The 9,882-nt window shown below is 44.1% G+C and overlaps 1 protein-coding gene across 1 annotated transcript; it reads right to left on the bottom strand.

The window, feature by feature from the left end:
* Window positions 1-2,232: 2,232 nt before the first annotated feature.
* Window positions 2,233-7,107, bottom strand: tmem151ba (transmembrane protein 151Ba). Its single transcript, XM_040125786.1, has 2 exons — window positions 6,994-7,107; window positions 2,233-3,675 (listed from the first exon to the last, which is right to left on the bottom strand). Exons 1-2 carry the CDS (start codon window positions 7,078-7,080, stop codon window positions 2,233-2,235), a joined length of 1,530 nt encoding a protein of 509 aa, XP_039981720.1. The 5' UTR covers window positions 7,081-7,107.
* Between the last annotated feature and the right edge of the window lie 2,775 nt (window positions 7,108-9,882).

Raw genomic sequence — 9,882 nt, 5'->3', positions numbered from 1 at the left:
AAAACTGGTTAAAACAGTTTACAGACTGTTTTCATTTGAAACTGTCATTTGTTGAATGAAGTGTGAGATTTTTTTTTTTATCATGCCTCACTCCCTTTCACCTTTTTCATTGCAGTCTCTAGTATTGCTATAAAGATAGTCCACAACTCCAAACCTAACACCACACATGGAATGTAATGAGTATGGCTAATTGGTCTCAATTTACAGTACAAGCCCATTATTATGGAGACAATTCATAACGGGAAGAAACACAAAATATCTGACCACAGGCAAGATTCTCACTATTCTTAGATATTCAATGATTCTGGCAGTCCTCATGACAGAAAATGATCTGCCAATTATCCACCCCAGTTCAACTTTCGCTGCGGGTCTTACAAGATGAGGACTTGCTTGTAAATAAATATCTTTGTTTCCTTGAGTGAGCTCTGTGCTTATTTTCCTCCACGACGACGACCATTCACTAATGTTGAGGAATAATGAAAGAAAAAAAGCACACTTTGAACGATGACTTGTGTTTCACTCGGCAGAGTCGTTGCATTTTGGAAGCTGATTCCTACCAGTATTTCTTTCAAAAGTTCTAGCATGCCTGACTTTTACGTCTGTTTAAACGTTTATTGTTGTGCATGGCTTGGCTGTAGAACAAAATTCGCCATGACTAGGAAACTGCCTTCATTCAGTTGAGAGGAAATATTTTTTAGTTCTTTAAAGTAATCCTGTCATATTATTAAATCTGACACTATCAGTAGTGAATCCAGGCCTCTGCCTATTTCTAGCATCTTTGATGGCCGGCTCTCTGGCTGTCTCTCTGATATGCATCAGCAGCAGCAGCATCAGTAGCAGCACAGAACTGGCTATATAAGAGCTGTGTTAAATTATGAAGAAAGTCATCTGCAGAACATTTCGGGTCTGATCCTTAGGCCCTCTTATGTCTTAAAATGTAATGAGATCAGGTAACACAACATATTTCTCCTAGACATTGTGTACCATGTGCTATTATGAGTGTAAATTTCACTTGTTTCAATGGGAAGATGTTGACATGAGAGGATTTAAGTAGCTTATGCTTGTCAGTAACAGTTGATCGCTAGGCACTTAAATAAAGAGGTAGGCTGAATAAAAGTATTGCCAAATATGAAATTAAATGGATCTTTGAGATTTTAAACTAGCTGAGGTGACACTGATCTATCAATTTTATGGTGAGGTTTATTACTATGGAGTTGGCCATTATACAAAATGTACAGTTTATAGTGATTAAGAAACAGATTGAAGAACTGTTCATTCAGTTTGAAGTTCTCGTGTCCTTTAGTCTTCCTGTGCTAAATTATTCATCAACTGTGTTACTATATATAGCAAGCCGAGAAGTATAATGTCATTGCAAAGAGCCAATCTCAGCCAACTGTATCAGACATTTTATACCATGGAAATGTATTCTTTTTTTTCTGTGGGTTTCCACGAGCATTGGCTTTGATAGAACAGATTTAAATCACCCAGTATCAAAATGTTTTACATGCAGATGTTTACATTTTATATTGGGGCCCAAGTTAACTTCACTTTATAAGAGCTGTAACACATGTATTTTATTTTAGCAAAACTATTTAGTCTTGTTAATTACGCTTTGACAAGGAGGCTGATATCTTTGAATTTTCACCCATGACTCTCCCAGTTCACATGACTCACACAGCGTGTCTGTTGACTCAATTATCAGTATTTCATTTCTTCATTTATTCATTAATTGTCATATCCCTTTCATGTCTTGGCAAAGTCCTAGGCTACCGTTGAGTCAAAACCAATTTTAGGAACCAAATACTTGAAAGTGTCACTCCGGCCATTGCAAATCTTCTGGGACTAAGATCTACAAATATGGCATTTACGGTAGGGTGTGACTCCACTCGGTATTCCTTGCTTATTTGACTCTTTATGGCAGTATGGTCCTTTAAAGCCGCATATATTTTAAACAGCAGTCTCATCAAGAACATCGAGTTTGTTTTCCCTGACTTATTAAGTGTACTGTAAGGATTTTCCCAGACATACTTTGTTTCCGGTTTGTTTGAGTCAACAGTGGCTTTCAAAACTTGAGCAAATCCTTGTTTGTGGTAGCTTGTAGGTGACTGAGTTACCTCTGTTTTAGAAGGGAGAAGCAAAGGTCAATGTTATCCCAGACCAGGGGTTAAGAAGTTTCTCACTTTGTGCCTGTATCATTATATTCTTTGCTCAGACAAGCGTGTTAGCCGTGGGTCATAGGGAAGTCTCTACACATGAGCCATTTCTGTGCAGGGAGTGGTGGTCATGGTTGAGGCAGCCTTCATTGCGATGTACAATGAGCACTGGGAAGTATAGAGCATCCTGATAGGCTGGAGGGTTCTCCTCACTGTTCTGCTGGCCTGACAGACAGCGCGTGCTCTCTGTGGGGCAGGACCGCTCATTCAGGCTCCCGCTACTCCTCCACAGGCAGCTACGCCTGGAGCCGTACAAGCGGCCCAGTGAGAAGCGGCTGGCGCTGAAGGGGATGCGGGGGCTCCCTGTGTTGCAGATGCTGAGGGCGCTGCGAGAGAAGATGGAGGAGCTGCTGATGGCACGGTGGCACCGCTCACAGTTCTGCCTGTAGCTGCCGTAGCCTCCACATATGGAGTAGCTGTTACAGCTCCCTGAGAGCTGGGCCAGGTCCATGAGAACTGCCTCTGAGTAGCTTGGCACCAGCTGCTGATTGGAGCGGATGTGCCACTCCAGTTCTGTGCTGTCAATTGTGTTGACTCGTGGGATGTGTCGGCAGTACGGCCGCTCCTCAGATGGTGTTGCTGGCACATAGTCAAATCCAAACAGCTTCTCTACATGGTAGTGTGCGCAGGCAGTGCGGTACTCTGTCAGCACCCGCAGAGGCCAGGAGAGGGTGAAAGCGGCTGCCACCCAAAAAGTGGAGTTAGATGCGTACCAGGGAAGGTGACTGGGGTCAGAAAAGGCAATCATATACTCTTTAAAGTCTACATTCTTCAGGTGCATTCCCTCACGGGCCTCCATGTAGTCATCAAGACCCTCATTCTCGGTGAAGAACCTGGCCCGCTGGGTCAGATAGGAGTTCTCTGACTCCACACTGGCAAAGCTAAAGCACTTAGTGAACCTCAGCCTGGTGATAGGGAATCCCTCCAAGCCCAGCAGGTGCTTTGAAATGTCCTTAACCCCGCAGTTCCCATAGTCAAACTCCGTCTCAGCCACGTGGGTGTTGACTCGCTCATGGTACACTTGTGTAGTGGTGTAGGCGTCTCCGTTACGGTAGCGTGTCACCTGCCGTGTTCTCCTGACATAATGATAGCTGATGGCCTTCCACCAGATGCAGGGCGTAGCCTGCTGCATTCGCTGGATGCGCTCGGCCACAGTGTCCACATCCACCTTGTACTGCAGCTCATTCCTGGTGTAGCAGTGCCAGCACTCCACTAGGTAGACCACATAGAGCATGACCAGGAAGGCCATAGGGATGTAGATGTAGCCGTTGGAGCAGGGACTGTCGTGGTACATCATAGACTTTCCCTTGTAAGCACTGTCGAAGGAGAGGCGTGTGACCTTGGTCACCTGGCACCAGGCCATCACCCCGACGCAGCCGTACATCAGCAGGGATAGCAGCAGGCATTTCCAATGGGTTTCCTGACACAAGGATTTAGTCAGGGACTGTTTCTGGGGCCGCTGCTACAAGATGAGAAAACGGCAATAAGTCTCTGGAACAATAATGTAAATATATTTTTTCAACATTCTTACTTAGTAAGTAAATGAGACATGAACAAAATCACTGTGTGTGTGTGTGTGTGTGTCTGTGTGTGTGTGCGTGTGTGTGTGTGTGTGTGTGTGTGTGTGTGTGTGTGTGTGTGTGTGTGTGTGTGTGTGTGTGTGTGTGTGTGAAAACGTGTGGTAGCATCAAAGCAATGAGGAACCTAAAGGGTTATATTCATTACACATTTTAATACAAAAATTGTAATGCAACTGATTATCATATGACCTAAAAATCTGTTAGGTATAGAGTTAGAAACAGTTAAAAAGCAGTGGCTCCCGGATATAAAATATTTAAGAAAATTTTCTGTGTTGTAAGTGCTTTTGCATCGGTTATGCATGAGCTGTGAGCCAATTGCTCATGTCTTGGTCTGTGCTTGTTATAATCAAAAGGCTCGCCCACTCGTACAATCAACTTCAAGCAAAATGTCTGATTAATGCAAAAGTACGATGTTAAGTATATGCCTTGTTTTCAGTCAATAGCCCTTTGAGCTTCTGTTTGACTGATGTGTGGGTGTGCACATGGCCCTGGTACGTGTGTTTATTTATGATATCTGAGGATAGAGAGGGAGTAAGAGAACAGAAATATTCTAAGGGGTAGACCCTGCATTTAATGTCAAGCCAGCCAGAAAACAGCAGTCGTTTGACTCTGGCAGCATAAAGCCGGTGCCATCCTTTATCACCACGGGGCACAGCAAGCCCCACTGCCTGCATCAAGAGCTAGTCACGCCTTTTGGGAGCACTGCTACACAAACCTGGCAGAGATTCAAAAGCCCCAGGAAAGATGGATTATAACAAAATTCATTCAAGAAAATTTGCATAACAGACACCACACTAAGGCCGAGTCTGCCACTTAAGCTCAAACACTTAAGACTGTACTGGAGCAGCACTGATTCAATTAAAAAACAAAGCGTATCCTCTCCATCTAACACACATGACAGCCCATAAGTCAGCCCCTACATATGAGTGACCACAACAGTCAAACAACCAGCATCACTGCATTGATGTATTGAATTCAAAATGTCAGCTCTGTGCTCTTCAAGTGACAGATGAGCATAAATAATAGATGTCCTTTCTCCATAATTATCTTCCCCACCTTGGTCACATGGTCCCGTACCAACCCGAGGCTACACCCCACAGGGCAAAAGGGATTAACACTGAAATTCCCCACTGACATGAACCTACTGCAGTGGGAGTATTTACTCACTAGCATCCTGTACACGCTTGACAACTATAATCAATACAACATGACATACTTTGTGGCTCATGTTACATTTTGCAGCCTCTGTTCAAGCAGCAGGAATAATGATGAACCGTTGTACCGCACGAAACATCATTCTGCATGTGAAATAGTCAACAGAAAAAAATGTGCCCACATTGACATGGAAGGAAAATATGTCTGCATATTGCAGTGTTTGATTAGAAATGTGCGCCGAAATTAAGGAAGCAAATATAACCTTGAAACAGCAGTTATATACAGAGACTTGTAGACATGTAAATTAAGGTGTAGCTCATAAAGCTTCACCTTTCACCTCGAGAATAATATTATTAGGCAAATTTACAGATGATTCAGGGACAAATAGTTGGAGGCTTACTAGAGTGTTATTATTCTATTATAACATATAACATTTCGATTGAAAAGCCCCTGCTGGAGATCATAACAGAGCTGTTTATTAGGCCTACGGATAGCAGAAAAGTGACTCACCACATGAACAAAGTGGTGCTGACATCTTTGATACATTAGAGAAGGAAATTCCTCTGGCGTGGCTGAATAGCAAGAAGGACATTTTATTAAGCATACAGGGGTAGAGCGTGCCTCGTGTACCTGTCATGCAGGGATCCAGTGAGAGAGGAGAAACCACTAGTATTTTCTGATTCCCAACATGGATTTGGTGAAGCAGAAAAAGAAAAAAAAAAGATATTTATTCAAGAAGTTGCACTGGAAACTGGGCTTAAGTTCAAAATTTAGTCTTGTTACAGTGTGATTTTAATGTGTCTTGCTGGATCTAAAATCCACCTCTAGATTGGAAAAGGGGTGGATTTCAACACAAATGTGGTGTAAAATGATATAAAAAGCCTCTGAGGTTCAGTCACTTGGAGGCTCTGATATGATTTTTGACATTTGCTTGCAATTGTGTTGCATTTGAACATGAAAATATCAGTTTAAAAAAAAAAGGCATTAGAAATAAATGCAAGTTGTTGCTTCAGGAAGTGTAAAATCCAGATATAAAAAACAAAAACACCTGTTAAGAAATGTGATCAGTGTTTTAGAAAACAAACGCTCCAGTCGGAACCTTCCAGAGTTGAGAAGCTTCACAGTTTTATGGGGTCACTGTGGTTCCTTTAACTAAGTGCTTCTCACACTCATGGACACTTTCTCTTGACATAATAAGACCAGCTAGGTTACATAAAAACCCTCTTGTGTAATGGATATGTAACTTGTCCGGCGTGTGTTTGTAGGGGAAGTCTACACACTGACAGGAAAGTAAAAACTACTGATTGAAAAAGAGGATTACGTTTGTTACTCGGGCAAATTAAAAATCCCTAACGAATCTCGCTATTACCCTATGGGGGGGGGGGTGTCTGTGTGTTTTAGTGGCGTCAATGCAAACTCAGGACGTGGAAAGCAGCAGAATATGGTCAGTTATTAAAACATTTCGCATCTGCCCTCACAAGAGCGTATAACTTACTGCCTGGAACAAGATCTCTCTGTAACAAACCCACCTAGATGTAGTTCCATGTGAGGGGGTTTCCTTGTGGGAAAATAACTGTGGAAACCCGTGAACATAGCAGACATTCTCATGTTCTCCCATTGTAACTGTGGCAGCGAGACAGTTTCACTTTCCCTGAGGAACCGCTCGGGCCCTTTCTGGGACCCACGAGACGTCCCCGAACCCCATTTTTGGAAACCACTTGTCTGGAGGGGGAGACAAACAGGAGGACATCCGTGCACGTCCACGCACTCGGGTGCGCGCTTGGGGTGCACAGGTTCACGTATTACTGCACATTAGCATTAATACATTAACTGTCACAATAAAATTCCAGTTTAATTCCCAAGTGTTGCGTGTACATTGGCCCCGATTAAAACCCTAATCTCCAAAATCTGATTATTACAGTGGGATCAATGGGATTCCACTGCGATATCAATGAAATATGTCCCACTAATTCAAGGCTGGATTTGCCACCACATGCATTTAGGTAAGAAAACTGGCCTGTACGCTGGAAACAGTGTTTCCTTACCTCCTCCCGGGGGCTGTCCGACTCCTCTTCGGGGACGGTGGTGGTGGTGCTGCTCTCACTGGCCGTTGCGGCCGACGCTGGGGACATGATGACGGAAACGGTACAACAACCGGGGCATGGATCTCCCGTTGGGATGGGGGCTTTCCCGATCAGACTGCAACCCGCCGAGCACCCCCTCCGCGCATCACCCAAAAGAAAGCCGTTCACTCGGAGCCCGAACGGGAGCGCCCAGAGGACTCACCCTCCCAGCATCCTGCAGGTGGGCAGGCTACGGGAAAAACCGGCCGTTGCGCCTCGCAGGACCCGCAGAGTCGGCCGAGACTCCTCTCCCGCGACGCTAATGCCGAGATGCTGGCGGAGACCGCTGCGAGGGACGCGATGGGAGGGGAAGCGGCGAGCGGCGGCGGACAGCTCCTCGCCCTGTGGGCAGTGCCCGTGGCAGCCGGCGAGGCCGTGAACCGGCGACGAAGACGACGGGCGGCGGCACGTGTGAGCGGCCAGCCCGACACAACAATGTAAATACCGCGCACGTCCCAGTTCGAGTAAAAACCACAACAGCACACAGAGGCGGCGCTGCACAGAGGAACCCGGCCCCCTGCATCCCATTAGCTGCATGACCTTGTCTCTATGCACCAAAAGAATTATTACACCCCCATATTAGGCTCTAATAGTGGGGGGAATAATGAAAAAGGAGCTGGCTGCCCATGCCTGGCATTTTATATCTTCATAGATGAAAACGTAATATTAAATCTCCACAGTAAACTCACCACAGATACATTATACAGGGAAGAACAATGTAATGCATGTAGTGCAAAAGCCCTGCAACACCTTTGTGAATTTTCTGATCTGCATGTTTTGCTTGAGACTGTGTCAGAGGCGTTGGTGCAACGCTATGGTCACTTTCTTTGAGAGCATAGTTTGAGTATCTTGGCATCAAGACGAAACATGAATACCTGCAGTAAGGAAAGCTCGTGATCGCTTCCGGAGAGATGACAAAGTCTTGGAGGCCGATGTTCATTTCATGGCACTTTCTGGCTTGTCGTTGATGCCAACCGTACAGTACAGCCCGCTGTACTGTTTATCTGATTTTACTTGGTATGACTGACCCTCCTGTGCCCAAAGGGACAAGTGGCAACGACTGGCATAGCTTTGCCAGAGAAGGCAAAAGGTGGTGCAGTCCTAACTTTACATTTTGTTAAAATTTGAAATACAAGAAATGGCACATAATAACAAGATTAAGCATATGTGAAAGAGTATTTTGTATTCTTTGCATTCCTTCCTTGGTAACCACAACTGTTTACACAAGAACCATTTACCTTACAGTCCCGGCACACAAGCCTTTGTTTATCACAGCCCGGAGTATGGACATTGGACTGGACTGCTGGCATAAAATGGAGTAAGTAAACATATCAGTAGATGACATGAAAACAGCTGGCCGCTCTTGGCAACAGCAAAGGTTTCTCTCTGACACTCTCCGCCTATTGTCTTATAGACTGTATTTGTGAAGAATCTGCCCCCAACAGAGCAGAGAGCAGTAGCTGTGTGAGTGAGCCCTCTAAAGGCCAAAACCACAACAAGCAATTTCCCAAAATAGAAAAAGGAAACAAGGAGTGATGGCTGGGCTACTTCTGAATATTTGTGAGGTCAGGGGAATGACATGAAACCCCGCTTACGTGCGTTACCTTTTCCTGTATACAGGCCCTTGTGCCAGGACAGAAAACACGGGAAGAACGGGAGTCTTTTGTCCCCTGCTGACTGAGATAAATCAGGTCATTGTTTCTGTGTATCGTCGGGAAGATGCTGTATGCGGAGAACAGAAACGGTGGTGGTGTTATGTCATACTGTATTGCAAAGTGCAGACTGACATGGCGATTGCTCCTGGACACGAGTCCGTGGGTCCGAAGCCCACATTGGGGCACGGATGATTACTCGGTGTCGCTGTCAAATGAAATGAGAGAAGGTAGATGTAAAACAAGGTCGGGTTCTGCAGCCTCGCAGACAAAGGCCAAAAATCCCATGAATAATAATGTGTCTGCAGATTCTGCCAATTTTGAAGCCTGCTACCGCGAGGGATAAGACTTCCGGTTGTGACGTTCAAAAATAAAAGCCACGTCTGTCCATAGTGCGTTGCCGAGGAGTGCAGTGCACCAGAGGGGACGTTTTGTGCTGTTCGTTCCGGTGAACGAATTGATAACTTTGGACATGTGGGACTCGACTTACTTGAGACTTGACATAAGACAAATAAGTTTTAGATTAGTCAAAAAGTTTACATGACTCCACAGGTTAAGCATTTATTTGTTAAGCATATGTATTAAAACGACTTGGTCTTGGCTATGTAAAAAAACAAACAAACAAAAAAAAACAATGAAAACACTAAAGAAATTTAAACACAATGTAAGTTTAATGTTGGGCATTCAATTATTTGAAAGACATGCAGCTGACTTGCAATTTATATATGAAGACTCAAGACTTGACTTGGTCAAAGGCTTAAAGGACCGTATCAGTGCATTTGCAGGTTTTAGCTGTTTAACTACAAATCGTGTATTCGTAATATGTTTGCTGACCATTTTTGCCTTGTAGGTGGGAGTAGGATTTTAGAAATACTGAGGTCATGAGTCTGTGCTCTCTAAAATTGTTTCATTATTTGGATTTTTAATGCTTTATTTATTCCGTTACCTGTTTGATTATATGTTCTAAAGCTTTTATTTCCCAACACATCTAACTGCTTCTGTGAACCATGGAACATTTGTCGAATTTACAGCAAGGAGGAAACTCAGAAAAAAGAGAGAATTGCAAACTGAAAATAAGACAGGCAATACAGTCACATTGAAACTGTAAGTTTATATGCAAATAACAGTTCTTTTATTTTACATTTTCATATTTTGGAAT

This window comes from Xiphias gladius, chromosome 4 (assembly GCF_016859285.1).
Source record: "Xiphias gladius isolate SHS-SW01 ecotype Sanya breed wild chromosome 4, ASM1685928v1, whole genome shotgun sequence".
Lineage (NCBI taxonomy): Eukaryota > Metazoa > Chordata > Actinopteri > Istiophoriformes > Xiphiidae > Xiphias > Xiphias gladius.
Note: the sequence above shows the minus strand (reverse complement) of the source record. Positions and strands in the feature narration are given on the sequence as shown.